This window comes from Vigna radiata, chromosome 4 (genome assembly GCF_000741045.1).
Source record: "Vigna radiata var. radiata cultivar VC1973A chromosome 4, Vradiata_ver6, whole genome shotgun sequence".
Lineage (NCBI taxonomy): Eukaryota > Viridiplantae > Streptophyta > Magnoliopsida > Fabales > Fabaceae > Vigna > Vigna radiata.
In genome coordinates this window covers 18,093,443-18,113,293 of record NC_028354.1, presented here as the reverse complement: position 1 = coordinate 18,113,293, position 19,851 = coordinate 18,093,443, and the positions used below count along the sequence as shown (strand labels likewise).

Here is a 19,851-nt window from a genome sequence, read left to right as displayed (position 1 = left end):
CCAATAGTTGGGGTTATATTGAAGCTTTTGCTATAGTGTGTCAGGTCATTCGAATAACCCTTACTCTGGTTATATTCCTTTATCATTTTCGCACCCGACTGAATGCCAAAAAGGGTGGGTGTCCCTGATATCTGAACCGAAGAATTCTTTGCTTGCGACGAGTGATTTGTGCTTACCACCACTTTGTGGCTTTGAAAATATAGTCGGAGACGTTGGGCCGCTGTGAGTAAGGCTAAGGCCACCTTCTTTATTTGGGAATATCATTCTTCCGCTCCTTGTAATGTTCTGCTAACGAAGTAAACCAATATGAAATAAGGAGTTTCTTGAATGAGGGCTGCAGTGATCGTGTTGTTTGATGTAGCCATGTACAACTACAAATCATGCCCTTGTACTGGACGTGCCATGATAGATGGATTAGTCAGGATATCTTTGACTTTGCCAAAGGTCATTTCACACTGGTCGTCCCATTGTTGGGTGATCCCTTTCTTCATATTCTTAAGAATTGGTTTAATATGCTCTGCAAGTCGCGTAATAAAACATGACAGAGATGTCAGTCTGCCAACATAGCGTTGTCTTTCCTTTAAATTGGTAGGACTCCTCACTTCCAAGACCATTTGACATTTATCTGGATTGGCCTCAATTCCTCGAGAAGTTAACATGAATCCTAAAAACTTCCCGGTTGGTCAATCAACACCTTCCCGGCTGGTCAATCGATTTTCTCCGTCGAACCTTCGTTTCTTCTAAGCAACCGCGCGTGCTTCTTTGACTATGTCCAGTTTGTTTGTCATGACGCTCGAATGAATTCTGGGCATATCTAAGGCAACCCAAGCGAACAAATCTACGTTGACTTTCAAATTTTTTGCTAAATTTTTCTCATCGACTTTTTCCAGCCTTCCTCCTATAGACGTTATTTCTCATTTTTTCGAGCACAAACAATTTGATATCTCCTTGGGGTTGGATGTGGTCATCAGTGTTTGTTTGTGGATTGAGATCGACCGTAATAGCTTCTGCTCCTCTGCTCTTTTTGGCCTGACTAAAAGGTGTGACTTTTAGGCTAGCAACATAACATTTCGTGTTGTTCGTCGATCTGGTTGCATGGTACATACAGTTCCTTTGTTCGATGGAAATTTCATGGTCAAATGAGGAGTGGACACCACGGCTCCGAAAGCGTCCAAACAAGGTTATCCCAATAAGACATTATACGAAGTATTTGCTTCTACTAGTAAGAACCTTATTCTAAGTTCTTTTGCCTCTCTGCCTGTTCCAAGTCGGGTCCTCAAGTCTAAATATCCTCGAGTATCGACTCTTTCTCCTATGAACCCCATTATCTGTTCATTAAATGAGGTTATTATATCTTCATATAAATCCATTTTCAGGAATATTGCCTAGTATAAGATGTTGACCGAACTGCCTTGGTCAATCAGCACCTTACCAACACTATAATATCTCGGTTGTGATGACCATGGAATCATCTTGATTAGGGTCAGAAGCATGGAAGTCTGTGTCAGTAAAGGTAATAGGTGGCGTATATCAAGGTTGTCTATCTACCATATGAACAATTTTCAAACTCATTAGGTGCTTTCTGCGGGCTGAAGATGATGCCCCTCCTCCTTCAAAGTCTCCTGATATAGTATTTATATGCCCCCAAATCGAACGTTCGTGTTCATGACCACAACTACGACTACGGTTGTGCCTTTGACTCTGGTCGTCCCTTTGATACGACTGTTCGGGACTTCTACGCAGAGATTTTTCTCTAGGGGAGCTTCTTGTTTGGGCTCCCTCTTCTTTTACATACTTTTGGAGATGGCCTGCCCGAACGAGTCTTTCTATTTCATCCTTCAATACATCGCATTCGTTTGTATTATGGCCATAGTTCATGTGAAACCATCAGTTTTTTCTTTTGTCGACGTTTCTTGGAGTATACTCTTTCGAACTGTAAGAAGTTTGGCATTAAGGGCTTCCTCGAGAACTTTTGCCCTGGGTGCATTAAGGGTGGTATAATGATTAAACCTGGATTCTGAATAAAATCCTTCTGACGAGGACATCCATTTTTGTCGTTATTGTTGAACGATCGCTTTCCTTCTTTCTTGCTCCCACCTGTAGAAGCTTCTTGTTGTTGTGTCTTCCTTGAGTTCCTTATATCTTCAATGCGAATGAACTAGGAAACTCTTTCCTGGAGTTCGTTCATAGTTTTAGGTAGTCGTGCATATAAGTTTTCAGCAAAATATCCTGCTTTTAAGCATGAAGGTAGATTGCTGATGATAAAAGTGTGATTTATGCCCTTATCTCGTCGTGCGGTCTCATTATACCTTTTTCATAAAGGCCTTCAAGGTTTCCTCCTTCTCCTGTTTAGTATTCACCAACTCCGCACGTGTGAACTCCTGTACCCGGTTGGATGCATACTGTTTTCCAAAAAGATCTTCCACAGTAGCAAAGCAATACACTGTGTTTGGGGGAAATGTGTTGTACCATTCTAATGCTTCTCCTTTGAGTGATAGTGAAAAAGGTTTACACATAATCGGGTCGTTATCCAAGTAGAATGCCATTGCGTTAACAAATATCTTGAAATGATCATCTAGATCGGTCGAGCCATCATATTTCTCTAATACAGGAGGAGTTTTTTCCGGCATAGGAGTCTACATGATAGCCGTCATGAATGGACTAGACTGGTAGGTCGTACAACTTGTAGAGGTGTGGGTGTAATCCTGATATTTGCTTCCCTTCTTCCTTGGTCGTTTGGATTAGTGTGATGGGATGTTGATTACGCCTGTTTAGGTTGGTGTGATGGGACAACTATTGATTGTGGCTTATCTCGTGGCCTTTCTCATGGTTCGACATTGAATGTTGAGCAGACTACTCATGATGAGCTCGTTCCGCCCTTAGTGCCACAATCTCCTCTTCATGCTTCCGCTACATCTCCAATTATGCTTGCGCCTGCGCCTGCATCTGCGCCTACATATTTCTGATCATCTCTCTGGTGCTTTGTTGCTCCTCCATATTTCTTGTGGTCACCATTGGGTTTCTTCAGCTTATCTCGGTCCCATAGTGGGTGCCAAAATGTTTCTGTAGGGATATGTGTAGGGATAAGAGATGTACCTTTCTGACTTGGCCTTCTTACTTTTCGATGCTTGGATAACTTGTTTCGCTTCCTTCACCTTTAGACCGGGGGTAAGCACCTGCAAAAGGCACTCCGACACTCAAGTTAGGCGTGGTTTCAAAGAGCTTATGCTCACAATTGAATATTCAGTGTATAGTCAAAAGTGTGTACCTTTGTGCTTTAGTTTTGTTTTATAGGGCACTTGATAAATCAATATAATACTAACTTAGCTTTTTCTCGGTTTGTTGTTTAGAAACCGTTATCACTTATCAATATCTTGAATCATTTTGTTATTATTTTGCTAACAATCAAGTTATTGATCCACTTAAATTATTAGTCCATTAACCATATTTGAAGCGTTGGTCCTATTACGACCTAATACCAATTACTTAAACACTAACCCAATTATGGCCCACCGTAGACAAAACGACTTACTAGACCGAACAACTCATTCTTCTAACAAGACATACTCCATATACATACAAAATCCTTTTTAAATATATTAATTAGAATTGAATTTGTTTTAATCTAATTTAAATTAGATTAAATTTAAATTGAATTCATTTTAGACTAAATTTAGTAAATTCATTTAATTTACTTAATTATAAGATTCATTAAACATGAATTCAACCATCTCAAATCGACCTTTAACTGAAGTGAATCCGGATAAGTTTTTTTTGGACTGAATGAACTAAAACTTTAACTTAAAGAGACTTCATTCTATGTAAATCGATTTGATTTTAACTTTGTCTTAAACCTAACTCGGCTCTATATTGATGAGGGTAAACAACAGATTTCAAAGGGTATAACACTACAAGAAAAAGTCGAATTACATACAGAAATATATATACGGATTTAAATCCGTATAGAAGATAACTTTTATATACGGAAATTATGTACGGATATCAGAAAAGGAGTTATATACGGTTTTTATGTACGGAATTTTATATACGAAAAAATCTATATATAATATCCGTATTTAACTTTGGCGCATGGTGGCGGCAAAATTACCCAAGGATGTATCCGTATATAATATATATTATCCGTATGTAGTTTGAAAGAGGTCTTTAACTACAGATATTATATACGGGTATGGAAAATAATTTATTTAAAAAAATGATTTTTGGGTTAATTGACTGCTGGAGCTGACTCGGTTTGCATTTTACCCTCTTTCTCGAACCCTCATCTCGATCTCTCTTTTCTCTCTCGCGTTGTCCATCTCGAACCTTCATCTCTAGAAACACTGTCACCTCTGTTCGCTCTCTCTGAATATCAAACACTGTCACCTTCAGTGTGTTGTGGTGTCGAAGCTTCAGTCACGTCTCCTCTCGAAGCTGTCTTCTCTGCAACTGTCGACTTCTCTGGTGGCGAGCTGTCGGTCCTCTCTTTTGTGCAGCTGTCGGTCTACTTAACGCCTCTTCTGTCGAACGGTAGGTGCCCTCAATCATTCTTCTCTCGAGCCCTAAATAATTGTTTTGTCGAGCCCTAAATAGTTATTCTGTCGAGCCCTAAATCATTTTTCTGATAATCTGCAATGCCTAGAAATCTTTAAAATTGAACCTTAATCTGTGTTAATTTTATTTTAATTGGCCCATTTTTGGTTCGTGTGCCAAGACGTAGTTGGATTTTGACGAGGCATCAATTGAGGTTGGTTTATTGCGGTTTAAGCTGAGACATTGAAGTTGGTGGTACGAAGGCCGAAGGAACCACAAAAAGGTGTTTTTAATTTCCTCTCTTGCTCGGTTTGGTGGGAATCAAACAATTGTATGACATGGGTGCTTGCTTATTTGTTATTTTGTTCACTCCTTTTTGAATTATTTTTTGATGGGTACTGCTACAGCTACTGGTGCTCACACGAGACATGTCATGCCTTGTTTCTGCTCCACAACCTTGTTTCTAAATTATGAACACGACTGTTGAGGGTGTCAGTCAGCCATAGACTCAGTTGAACCACTTTGTCTGTCTCTTGCTTTCGTTCACCATATATAACAATACCCATTAGCTAGCAAAACCAGTACCTACTATGTACTCATCAAACTAACAGTGTTACTTTACCAAGTCAAATTAAACCACCTTCCAGCTCACTTCTTTTTCTTATTCCAGTATTATTACAAATTAAACCATTTCATAGTAATATATAATATATATAAATATAGATGAGTATTACTAATAAAGGTTGTAAACGTATTTGATTAAATCTCCTAGCACATTCTCTTCTACCTCTTCCTCCATGAAATTGATTTTCAAGTTAGCAACCTACTTTGTTTAAAAGCAGAAGACGAATTAGAGGATGTGTTCTGGTTTTCACTAATAAAATATATGATTTTAGTTCAATGTGCTCTTCCTATTTTTTACTTTTTGTTCAATTTGTTTGACTAAGATATGGTTTTGAACTTGGTTAAAAAAATTGTCATTATAAAATTTGATTATCTTTTTGTATTAGATTATACTTGTATTCATTAGTGTTGGTTTTTGCTTGCTTAGGGTTGCCATTGTATTAGATTATACTTGTACATTTCATTTATTAAATTTGTAATCATAAACTTTACAAATATTTTTTAACAACTCATATTGTTTGCAGTCACAGGAACTTGGAAGGTCTGTTCATGTTGATGAAATATTTCAACAAACACACATCCGTCAATCAACAGGGGACTTTGTAGATGAAAGGTCTAGGCGGACCCATGTATGTATCTACTAACTCTATCTCATTATACATTGTCGGTTTTCAAAGCTCATTGTTTGCTAATAATATTTATTCCTTTAATAGGAACAAATTCAAGCCAAATTTTCTCAAATGAGATCTGAGACTGCATCTGTTGGTGCCTCTGCATGTAGTCCCCTAGACCCTGCGGAGGAGGAGAGATTGAGAAACCAATGCTAGTTAGATGCTGCTGGTGGAAGATACAAGGGACCTGTATATGGCATTGGACATGTCAGTTCCACAGATGACTGTGTCGATAGTTACATCCGACAGACACAGGCATCTTCTTCCACTCAGGCACCAAATTCATAAGTAATTGATAATCTTAAATCACAGGTACAACAATATGGCCAACAACTTCAAATGGTTCATGGCTTTCTTGGTGTCCTCCTTCCATTCCTTCCACCTTCAGCTACTGCAGCTACACAACAATTTTTAAACTTTCCAAATTCTCAACATCAAAATGAAGCAGCCAATGACCACCAAGGTCCAGACCGACAAGCTCCAAACCAGCAATCACCAATCCAACAACCACCACCAGATCAACCAGATGATGGAAATGATCACCAGCCATTTTATAGAACTTACTTTCATTATTCTTGAACTGATTTAGATGAAGCTTATGTTGTTGTTGAACTGATTTAGATGAACCTTATGTTGTTGAACTGATTTAGATGAAGCTTATGGTGTTGAACTTGTTTACATGAATGTTTCGTTACCTAATTTTTGTTATGTAAACAATATTTTTTGTTGATTAAGTGCGTGTCTTATTTCTTTTATATGACAATATACTATGTTTAATATTCAGTACTGCATATGAATGGTGTTTATGTTTAATATTCAGGTTTGCATGTATAAATTATGCTTATGTCCAATATCCAGGTCCGCATCGGTTTGTTTGGAATGAAATATAATTATATACGAAAATATCCGTATATAAGTTATATACGGATATTTCCGTATATAAGTTATATACGAATATTTCCATATATAAGTCTACCTACGAGGGTATTATATACGAATTTTGGGCCGTATATAATCTGTATATAAAATTCTATTAAATACGGATTTTGAACCTTATATACGGATTTTGGCGATAGATAGTTGTCATTTTTCTTGTAGTGTAAATTAATATATGAAAGGTCAATTTTCAAAACATATTTTAACTTTATGACAGTTTATTAACTAATTTACTTGAAATTTCTAGTGATTAACATGATTACTGTAAAATAGAAAATTCGAAAAAGAAATAAAGTATGAATTCAAGAATAAGTCATAAGAAATTAATTTTTGGTTTAAATACTCGTTTAGTACTAACTTTAATATAAAACAAATTCAATTTGGTTTTCTAATTCTTTTTGTCTCAACTAAGTTTTTTTAAATTTTTTAATATTTGATTTTGTTTGATCTTTTTTATTCTTACTGACTAGAGACGTGTGTCATTGTATTTTTCTTTTTAACTTTTTTAATTTATATTGTCACATATTTTATATTTAATTTAGTGTTTATATTTATTATTTAGATTAAATTCAGTTTTAATTTTTGTTTGAAATGAAACAATTTTATTTCTTTCCCAATTAAAACTAAATTTAATTTTTATAAAAAAAATATTATTGTTAAAATTAAAATTTTTAATAAATACTTTTAGAAATATTTTTAAACTAACTCTAAATATATTATTCAAATATAATTATAAGATTTATGTTTCAACTTTTTCTGTAATTTTTCATAATAGTTTGATTTTGTTGTCCAACTTATTATTCAATATATCTAGTTATATAGAAAGAGTTAATAAAAGTATTCGAATATTGAATTACAAAATAAAATAATACTATCTAATATTAAATTATAAATGAAGACAAATTGAATATCTATTAAATTACTTACAATTTAATTGTGTAAATTTTCATTTTTATTTAAACTTCTGAAGTTAAAAATATTTGTGAGTTTATTTGAATTTATATTTGAAATAATTGTATATAAATTTATATAAAAAAGCTACTTATATAACACTCAATAATTTCTATATCAATGTTAAAATTGGTTTAAGAAAATTTCATAAATATTTAATTAAAATATGAATTCTAGTAAAAATATTATTATAATATTTATATAAAAGAAATTATTTTAATTTGGAAAGGACAAATTTGATCAACTTAAAAAAAAAAAAACTAAATTGAATTAAAATAATAAATGTAAAATCTGTAAAGTCTGAATTAATTATAAAAAACATAACATAGATACTTCACATTAATCCTGACATAAATTGTTACATTACATTGACAATGATATGTGAATAAATTTTTTAAAATTAAAAAAATATTGAATAGAAATCTAAAAATAAAAAATAAAACTACGAACTTAATATATATATATATATATATATATATATATATATATATATATGCGCTAATTTTATTATAATATCTAAAAGAAAAAAAACATTTTTAATGGAAAAGAAAGTTATATGTGTGTAGTTAGGGATGACAACAGGTCGGATTGAACACGGATAGTATCTATTTGCAACTCGATCCGATAAAAAAAAATTCACCCGCTACCCGATCCGCTACCCGCACAGATATCAATTTAAAAAATATCTGTGAGTATTTTAAAACTCGCAGATATTGAAAACGAAATATTTTTATAAATTATTAAAATAAAATTTAAATAGAAATACAAAATATATAAATTAAATTAAATATAAATTAAAATTTAATTTTAATTAAATTTAACTTTGTAAAATATAATTAATATTAATTTTAATTAAATTTAACTTAATAAAATATAAATTAAATTTTTATTTTTATTCTTTTGCGGATAACGGATATCAACGAGTACGAATAATATAATACTCGCATCCGATCCATTTATAAGCGGTATTAAAATATTCATTAGCTGCGGATTGTTGATAATTTATATCCGTGAATATCAACTATTAATCGCAGATTTTATCTACGGATATCTGTTTCACAAAATTTTTTTTCATTCCTATATGTGGCTTTGTATTTGTGTGTATGTCTTAATTTGTAGTTAAAAATTCAATAAACGCTGATAATAACTTTAGTTTTCCCATCCAACCGCTATTCCAAGGTTGAAAATTTAACTTAATTATTATAATTCAAGTACCACGTTAGTTTTGTTGACAACTTTTTGCAATTTCACAAATTTTAGTTTACAATTTCATAAATCTCGAGAATAAGTTAGTGCATTTAATAGGTCTTAACTCTAACCTTAACTCTAACATATGTGGGTTGGAATAAAAAATCTACAGAAAAAAAATCTTTTTTATTAAAAAAGTTTATAGGATCAAATATCCACAAAGTCTTATAGACTAGGACCGTACCTTTCTTTGTTTTTAAAATTCAATAAGAAAAGAAATTCATGAGTTTAATTTCTGCATAGGCAAAGGGAATGAAAACTTCAATGTTTCATATCCATGGCAAACTTATAAGCTTAAACTATACAAGAACAACAAATAAACATCGCCAGATAACAAGTAATGGGTATATAAAAGCATTTTATTTAGTAACAACTAATCCACACCAACAGTTCTAAACACATCATTAATATTTTTTAATATGCCAATTTTTGTATGATATGCTCTGTTATCCTATGTCTGCTGACAAATTTTTACTTGTTACATACATGAAATAGCAATTCCTGTTTATCTTTACTCAGCTCAGATAACCACTTCCTCAAAATTTCTTCTTCGCTGCCTGTACCACCTCTGCCTTCAAGCCCAAAGAAAAAGTACAACCATCAGAGAGTTCACTATTAAAAACCAGTGAAGCTGGTCATCCGCCGTATAGGCAGCGATATGCCCACTTCACATCACTTGCCTACAAGGTAAAAAAATTATATCAAGGAAGATAAAATCAGCATCCCAATCCATACTCATGTTTTACGCCGATTTCATAGGAATAATTTCAATGTACAAAGTGAAATTTCATAGTAATCAGGTTTTTTCTAACTTTGTAATTATTACCATAATACTTACATGCAGTCTTTTCAATGGCATCCTTATCTTTTTCTATTTTTGAGATTTCTTTTTTTATTAGTGGTAACACTCTCAAAGTTTTAGATGTAAGATCATCAATCAAAATCAAAAGAATTACTCTTAAAGTCATCCATATTTAAAAGTTATTACACACAACTACATAGATAAATGAATAATATTTTAATAGGTTTTTCTTCTATGGAACTCTGTGAAACATTAATGTAAGTCCTATAAAACTAGGAATAATTTTTTTTAGCATTTATTGTAAAATGAATGGTTAGTTTTAATAGGTATGTTTGTGAAACACTAATTTACAAGTCTTCAATCTATAGGATGTCGTTGAAAATGCGTACAAAGGTTCCAACCCAATCCGACTATATAGAGGTTATCAAAATTTACAAAAGGAACTACAGAAATTCAAAAAAATAAAATAGAGAGCAACCTTGCTCGTTCCATTGTCATCCATTATGCTGACAAAAATAATGATGTTGAAAACACTGATCAATAAAATTTGGGAGTTTTTATTGAAAGGGTGCGAAGTAAATTAAGTTAAAAGATGAAAGGGGTGCAAGTGCAGATAATTTCGGGAATTTAGAACAATAAAGGAATCAGACTTAATACTTTCACAAACTTTTTTTGCATAATCAACAATGCAAGGCTTTTTGTTAGTAAAATTTTCAAATGATAGAATTGCTCAAAACAATGTCATAATGCCAGTTTTATTTCTTTTCTTAATAAAATCATTATTAAAGGACACTTTGAAATCATAGTGCATAAAGGGGTGCTGGAGGATACAAGATATAATAAAAGGACCTAATGAAACCAGAAATTGTTAAATTGATTTTGCTTCCTTTGGTAGAAACTTAATTACAAAAAGACATTAATTATAACCGATTTGTTGTCTTATCTTTATAAAAATTCTGGAGTCTTTGTTCTAAATCAATGTATTGTGAGAAGAGATTGATAGTCATTACAACATATTATCGATACTAATTTTATTTATATCATACGAAAGTATTGTTCAAAAGAAAAATACATAACTTTTAACACAAATCACCCTATAAAACTAACTGTTCATTTTAATAAATAGACTTGTAATTAGTACTGAGACAAGTAAAAAAATTTAGCATATTTAAAACGCATAAAACAGATGACAGAAACATATATTCCATCCATTATCTACCTTTAAATTCAAATCAAATATTGGAGAAGTATCAATGTGTTTTGATAAAGCTGATTTGAAGTCTTCAAACGTCCATGTCGAGAATAAGGTGATGTGAAATACATGATAAATCATATCTATCAGAAAATATTTGATTAGCAAAAACCATTGAAGAATAGTACAAAACTGAGTATATTAATTGTAAAAAGATTGTATAGGTATGATAAGAAAGGAAAGAACAATGGTTTGAATTGAAGAAAACAGAATAAAATATCAAAATTAGTGAAAATAGAGCAGAACTTGAATATTTTGAAAAGCTAGTTCATAAACTCATCCTTATTCATAAACTAGCAATGGTGCCTCAGATATTTAAGAGAAGGGAGAAGAGTGTGATATTTAAGAGATGGACTTAACCTCTTCATAAAGTTTCTGAATCCACTTTTAGATATATCTGACAAAGGTTTAAGCTGTTTCTCACAGAGTAAAGCAATGAGCAGTATCATCGAACGGTTAAGCAGTCACACCTTGCCATGAAGGATCAATGGAGGATAATTTTCCCAATAGATTTAGTCCTTCTTACACAAAAATCTAATGACGGGTCCCACTTTTACAGAATGTATGTAATAATATATAATAATTAAAATTTACTGTTTCAAACCAATATATAATAATCATTCGAAACACAATCTCCTCAAGTCTCATTCTATACCCTTTCTCTTTCTGAACCATGTATTTGTCACAAACTATATTACATACTCTTATGCTTTTGTTAACCACCGAGACAACCAACATATATTGCAATTTATTCCATTCAACCACTGCACATAGCAATATCACTGCACTGGAACTATGATCATGTAACAGGTTAATAAACTACCTATTTACTTTAACATAAATTCAAGCCTACAGATTCAAGCTCAACCCACGAAGAATGACTTCCAACATCATGATTCAAACTTAGAATTGAATCCATTACTTTTTTTCAAAAGGGACGTGAGAAATGAATTATGGATTCCAAAACTCGACAAAAATAAAACAAAGAGAAAAGAAGATTTACCATAAGTAAGTGAAATCAGGAGGCGGAACCGAGTGTTCTACGAAGAATAGATTTGACGAGATCTGCACAGAAGAGAGCATTGCAAGGTTGATGATAGAGGTTCGTGAAGGTTTGGATCCTTCCTCGGTAAGGTAAGAAGAAAAATGTCGAACTATTGATGTTTCAGTGAGAACTTCCAATGGTGTTTGTATATATGCAGTGGTGCGTTCTTGAAAGAAGGAGTGGTTTGATCGAAAAAGGGGGCTCATCCCACCCCTAGCTGTCCCAATCCATTCTATCAGGGGCTTTTGGGGCTGGGGCTTTCAGAAAGCCCTCTATCATGCATGTTATCGAACATAGTTAAAACAAAATTCTCGTGTATTCATCATGAGTTTCCTTTTTTAATATCACAAACACTAACACATTCTATCAAGTTTCAGATTTTTGGAGTCTTGTTTCTTATCAATTCTCCTTTTTATTGGTGCTAGAAATAAACACCGAACCTTATTCGATCCATACATGAGAGGAATAACACTACTAAATACATCACCATAAGTTCAGTATTCAAGGAAAGATCTGAATAAGAGACAAATATCCTGTGAAAGGAGATACTTTGTAGCTCTGAAATCCTGCTTCCACCACGAGTTTCTTCCATTCTTCTTCAGTTCTCTCTTTTCCATTAACAAGACATGCCATATGCACATCCATGAGGAGCTTTAGTCCAGTAAGTTCCAGCTCATCTTGGTCTTCCTTCATCACAACATCTATAACAATTACTTTTCCTCTTTTGCCTTTATCACAAATAGCTTCTTTGCAATTTTCTAATATCTGCTTACTATCCTTGTCACTCCAATCATGTAAAATCCACTAGAAAAAATTTACAAAGTTTGTTAATAAAACATGCCAATCCTAAAATTTTAATAGCAAGAATCGAATAGTAAATTAAAATTCTAATTTGTAAAATAAATTAGCAGAGAAAGAAGTTTAGGAAAGCTTCTTTTGGAGATGCCTACCTTGAGTAGAACTGCATCAGCCTTGGGAATAGATTCGAACATGTCACCGCCAACATATGTCAAATTCTTGGTTCCCGACAACTTCTCCACAACCTGTGGACGGTCAAACACAGTGCACTTCACGTTAGGAAATGCATGACAGATAGCCTTGGCTGTGTTTCCGGTTCCACCTCCGACATCCACAATGGTCTCCACTCCTTCGAACACCCATTTGCAACCTCTTAATGCCAGGTTCATCATCTGAGAATCACTAGCCATTGCCTCATTGAACGTCTCGTTAAACTCTGGCTTTTTACTAAGAAAGTCCCACAAATTTGATCCAAGGGAGACATCAAATAGTGTAATATCATCCTCATAAGTCCACTTCTTCAAGTGAGACCATACGCGTGCCATACTTGGGTTAATAAAAGCCTCTACCATTGGTGCAAGACAAAGGTCAGTGCCTTTGACAAGAAGCTGTGATGCAGATGTTAGAGAATATGCTTCCTTTTCTTCTGTGCTGTGATGAACTCTTACAATCTGAAGGAATCCATTGTGTGCGAGGTAGCGTAGGAGACTCTTCACGCCTCTAACTTTACTTGGCGGAATTTGTAGAATGGAAACCAACTTTGAAAGTGAAATGGGTTGACCATGGTTGTGGATGATGTCTGGTATGCCAAGCTCAATCATCCATTTAATACTCATACAATCTACTGCATGAGCATACAAGTGTTTGTACAAGTGAACTTGACCTTCAAAGATCTCACTCGCTTTTAGGACATTATTTGAAGCCATAATTTGATGTAAATCTGTATTTTGTGTGGTGTTTCGGACTTTCTCGCCCTTTATATAAAGATTCAAAACCGACAATTCAATCTTTTTCAATTACATGGCTCTTGAAATAACAAAACTCTTTAATTAACAAAAAACAGTAAAAATAATAATTGATGTCTTTTCGTTTCTAAAGAAAACTTATTATATACCTGAATTTATACTTTACTTATGTTATATTTCATTCGCTTTTTTAATTGTCTATTTTACAATAATGACGTTAGTCACAATAAAAATTTCAATAAACTTAGGAAATATAGCTATAATAAATTATAAAGATCTCTATCACTGTCTATAGATATGGAGAATGAAAAACACAAATCCAATAAGCACTATTATCTTATGTACAATAGTGGAGAAGTATACGGAATAAAAAAAATCCACTTGGTTTCATATATATTACAGTTCAAAGTCATTGGATTGAAGAATAAAAATATACAAGAAAATAAAAAAAAAAATACGAGATTGTATAAAAAGTTATCTAAAAATTTATAAGATTATGGAGAAAATTGGATAGATAGATTTATAAGATATAAATAGATAAAAAAAATCATTTTCCATACCAATTTTGTAGAGTTAAATAAAATAAGTTAAACTTAAGATCTATTTTTTAAAAAATATTCTATATTTATTTTACTTGATTCAATTATATGGTAAAAGTTATCTATTTTATAATAATATTGAATTGAGTAAAAATGAAATTAACCATTTTATATATGTGTATTTATTGTTTAATATGATTGATTGATTGGTTGTAAAAAGTTTAGTGCTTAAATAACGATTAAACTCAATACAAACAAAATTAGAGAAGATATGAGTTAATATAGCTGGTTTACGTCATCAACTTCTGATTTCTCTATATATAACTTCATCGACATATTAGGAATCTGATTTAAAATATCGTGTATCTTACCATTTTGCGTCATCGTAGTAGAATAATTAATAATGAAGTATTTTATTGGAAGTCAGATTAGACCGTTTCAATGTTTTGTAGCCGTAGTTAAATAAATAAACACACAAAACAAAAACCATTAATAAATTAAATTTTTTAACTTTGAAATCCGTTTTCCTAATCAATATGCTAGTGAATTTGTTTTTTCATATAGTAACTCCTATTTTCTCGGATATTCATCACTATAATTATAAAAGAATATATATATATATATATATATATATATATATATATTATCTTTCATTCTTTTAATTTCTTGAACTCGTGAACATGATTAAATTTTTTAATATAAATAATTATATGTCGGTAAAAAAAATCATTTTTCATTTTATTTCCTAATCTTATTTTAATAATCTTTATTGTAAATATTGATCTTTTTATTGTAGCAGTACAAACAATAAAAGTTAACAAGACGAATTATATTATTAATAAAGTAAAATGTATTTAACTTTCCTATTCTTAAAAATTATATAACATAATAGTGGGGTTTTGAGAAAATACCGTTACTTGTTAGGATTGTAGAAAACCACCACTAGTTATTGAGGTTTTTGAAAGTGTGGTTACTTGTTGGTTCTCAAAACTACCGAGACTTATTGAGGTTCTCTAAAAATGTCCCTAGTTGCTTGGGTTAAAAAGTAAGGGTTTTCAAAATCATTGAGACTGAAAATTGTAACGTTCCAAATTTTAGAATGTCACCTGTTTACAAAAATTGAAAATTTATATACTTTTTTATAGTATAAAAATTTATTTTTCATAAATCTTAACTAACATACATAATTTTATTCAAAAGAGTAGTTTTAAAGTCCAATTACATTATTCTAAAAAGTATTTAAAATAACTAAAGAAGTAAAACAACTACAATTACATTGTTTCAAAAATCTTGACCAAAAGAACTTTTTAAAGAAATCCAAATATTTCTCCCATCATCTCACAAATCTATCATGCCTCTAAAACATCTGCAATATCATTCGTTTTCGTATAACACATTATAGGATCATCGTAGATAATATCATCCACAAATACACAAACACAAGCACATAAGACATTTGTAGCCTCTCCTAAAGATCATCTGTAGTCTCCCCTCTAAATCTACTTGAGTAGTCTTGTAATCTAGTTAAGGAACATGTAATCCTGTCACACAAGAAGAAGGAAGACACCATCACCTCACACAAGAACACGTAAATGTTCAAGTGCAATTATTTTGATTAATATTGGTGAAAATTTATGTTTTTTTCCTCCTACTATAAGTTACATTACTAAATATACAAGAATCACTAACAATCAAAAAAAGCCTCACTTTACACTAAATATATTTGATTTCATAAATGATAAACCAATTTTTAAAGCCTCAGATTTTTTTTTCATTGGTGGATTTTCTAGAATGGAAACCAATTTGGAAGTGAAATGGGTTGACCATGGTTGTGGACGATGTCTGGTATGCCAAGCTCAATCATCCATTTAATACTCATACAATCTACTGCATGAGCATACAAGTGTTTGTACTAGTGAACTTAACCTTCAAAGATCTCATTTGAGCTACGCCCACGATTTGAAGCCATAATTTGATGTGAATCTATATTTCTGTGTGGTGTTTAAGAATTTGTCGCCCTTTATATAAAGATTCAAAAAGCTAAATGATATGTTTAGAAACTAAATATCATATTATGATAGGACACTAGATACTAACACTAAATTTGTTCATTATAGATCGCGAGGTGATTGGAGTTAGTATCCATTATAAGAAATCCTGATATCAGCCAAAATTCACTGATATTGTCAAATTTTTGTTGGTAAAATCTTTATTGATAAATATATCAATAATTACCGATAAACAAATCAATTTATAAAAATTGTTAGTAATTATCACAAAAAATCTGTTGATAAAATTCGTCAATCATTATTAACAGATTTTTTTTGTCAATAAAAATCGCAATCTAATTCATCATTTTTCTCCTTCGTCCTTTCTTCATTCACACCTACAACAGGAGAACCAGAGACCTTTCTTCCCCATTCGCAAAACATACACAACAAGATACCCCAACACAATAACAACCATATATAAATTAGATTTAATCACATATACACTTTAGAATGGCAAAAAGAAAATAAAAGAATACAAAAAGAAGTTACAAGAAAGTTCATTTATATCATTGGGAGTTATTTTGAGAATCATTGATAATTTTTTGGCAAGTACACTAAATCGTTACAAGTAATATAGTGAATAAGTAAAGTATCATTCTTTTAAGGGAATTTGAGTCATGTTATTCAATTAGAATTATTTATCAAAATCAATTACCGATGATAACATTTTGATTTCAATTTGGGAAAATGGCATAAAATTAACAATGTAAAAATTTAAGATTGTAAAATACAATAAAAGATCACTGGAATTGGTCTTTCACTAACATTACAATAACATCTTATACAAAATATGTTCTCTGTTCAAGCATTCTAAGCGTATCTTGATTTAAGATTGTAAAATACAATAAAAGATCACTAAAACTGGTCTTTGACTAACATTACAGTAACATCCTGTACAAGATACGTTCTTTGTTCAAGCATTCACATAAGCGTATCTTGATTTAATTCCTTAAAACAAGTTCTAAAATTATCTATTAAATTATTAATTCCTTAATTAATTCAACAGATAATTTTGCATTAATTTCAGATATTGAGAATGACCAAAACCGCAGAAACTATTCTTAGCATAGTAACTTTTAGTTTCTTTTTCTTACGTTTCTTTTCTAAAAATACTTCCCAGTACAAAAGAACGTTTAAAAAGAATTATACTTCCGTATAATCACACGCAAGTCAAGAAAAGAACAAAACAAAAACATATATTGCACAGAAAATTTACATTAATGTATCGTCATACAAGAAATTCCAATGAACAGAAAAACTAGCCTCTCCTAGACATTTAAAATGTACTCTTTACAGCAATTCCTTGCAGAAAGTTAAGTCTTGATGTCTTGAAAAGTCTCCTTATGTTCTCCAGAATTTTTTGTGCTTTTTTTTGTTGCGTCAGAAGATAGTTTCTGTCTTTTTGTCACATCTTTTAATTCATTAATTCGCTCAGCGCACAGTTGTGTGCTGTGCGAATTTCTTAACTGCTACTTCTTTAATTGATGTTATTCGTTTAGCGCACAGTGTTAGTACGCTGTGCGAATGTCTTCCTTCTGACTGTGCGAATTATGGCTTGCGCTTAACGAGAATTGGCTGACAACAGTCCAAATAATACACCCTTTCTTGTACAATGTTTTACATAACAATCTACTTCCTATTACAACTTTCACTAAGTAACAACATGAATAATTACAAGATTGAGCTCATTTATAAGTGTAAAAACAACTCTTTTTCACACTTATCAATCATAACAACAATAAATAAATAAACAAATAAGTTCCAATGATGAAAATGGATGGACACCAACGATGCTAGAGATCATTTCCAAGATGATTGACATTGTTGTCGAAAGCCTTGATGATGAATGATGATGAAACCTTATGTAGCAACAACTTTAATATCTTGTGAATGATGAAGAAGATTACGAAAAAACTTTCCCTTGCATACATGAAGTGAACAAGAAGAGAGAGATAGTTGATACGTCGATGATATTGGTGACGTTCTCGATGAAGGCACTCTACCTGTGGGAATGATGAGTGGTGGTGAGCACGATAGAGATGGAGGCACAATGACTACTTAATATGGTGTTCCTACATCTACAATGGAATATAAGAAAGGGAAAAAATGTGTCACTAGACACGTCGAATGATGTGCGAGCGAAGGTGGTGTAGTTAGGAAAGGTGGTGCCTATGAAGTTTGAGTGAGAAAGAGAAAGATGAAATGTGTGTGTTTTTCCTAATAAAAAGGAGGAGAAATAGAAGACAAAGAAGCACAAGTAGTGGATTTTGGATAGAAAATTTGTTGTTCTTTTCATCGATGGATTTGTTGTTTGTGAGTAATAACAAATTTAAAATTACTGACAGATTTTATTAATAAAAAACTTCATCAATAATTGAAATTTTTATTATTGATAGATTTATCGATAGAAATAAATCTGTCAGTAATTTTAAATTTGTTATTACTCACAAAATTTTCCATCAATAAAATCATCGATAAAAAGAACAACAAATTTTTCATCCAAAATCTACTACTTGTGCTTCTTTGTCTTCTATTTCTCCTTCTTTTTATTAGAAAAAGACACATTTCATCTTTCAGTCATCTTTCTTTGTATGGACGTCCGGTCTTACCTGACGATCCACACATGTAAGAACATCCAATAAACCACCCAGAGATTGGTTGGTTGAACAACATGAACCGAATGTTGATCTTTAAATAACAATTAAGATTGATGTTGATTAACTTAAGCCAAAATATGATCATTATTAATTGGGTCGTAATTTGGTCAGTGTTAATATGAAGCGTACTCCAAGATCTATTAATACATGTTTAAAGAAGTGAGATAAGTTGGTTGAATTTGTTATACATTAACTATTGCATTGGATAAATCTTTACTGATTTTGACATCAGAATAAAAGACGAGCAATAACAAAGGCAAAAGCATAACCGTTCAACATTAAGTAGAACTTAGACATCGACCTTGTAGAACTCTAATCTTGACCCTATAACCGTATCCATAATATAACTAATATATATATATATATATATATATATATATATATATATATATATATATATATATATAAATTATTGCTCGTAGAAACTAAATGTACACTGAAAAAAGCAAAAAGGAAAAAACAAAAATGTAACATGTACAGTTTTATATAAACTATTTCAAAATAATAATTACTTCTGAAAAATCAATTAATAATTATAGTTTTCTCTTAAAAAGTTAATAATAAAATGAAAATAAAAATTATATACACCAATTTTTTATACGTAATTATAAATTTTCGTATTATTTCAACATATATTTGAAAAAGCTTAATCATTGTCGTGAATAAATTTAATAACTTTTATGTATTTAAATTGATATTTTCATATTTTATTTTTTCTATAGACAAAAGTATAAAATAATTAAAGAATATATATATATATATATATATATATATATATATAT

At 31.5% G+C, this 19,851-nt stretch overlaps 1 protein-coding gene across 1 annotated transcript; it reads right to left on the bottom strand.

The window, feature by feature from the left end:
• Positions 1-12,481: 12,481 nt before the first annotated feature.
• LOC106759051 (isoflavone 7-O-methyltransferase-like) lies at positions 12,482-13,785 on the bottom strand. The gene is made up of 2 exons (XM_014642064.2): positions 13,010-13,785; positions 12,482-12,863 (listed from the first exon to the last, which is right to left on the bottom strand). The coding sequence occupies exons 1-2, from the start codon at positions 13,781-13,783 to the stop codon at positions 12,561-12,563; spliced, it is 1,077 nt and encodes a 358-aa protein (XP_014497550.1). The 5' UTR covers positions 13,784-13,785; the 3' UTR covers positions 12,482-12,560.
• Positions 13,786-19,851: the final 6,066 nt, after the last annotated feature.

Coding starts and splice junctions, on each gene's coding strand:
- LOC106759051 (XM_014642064.2), bottom strand. CDS start 13,783: ATGGCTTCAAATAATGTCCTAAAAGCGAGTGAGATCTTTGAAGGTCAA. Junction 12,864..13,009: donor CTGATGCAGTTCTACTCAAG/GTAGGCATCTCC, acceptor AATTTTTTCTAG/TGGATTTTACATGATTGGAG.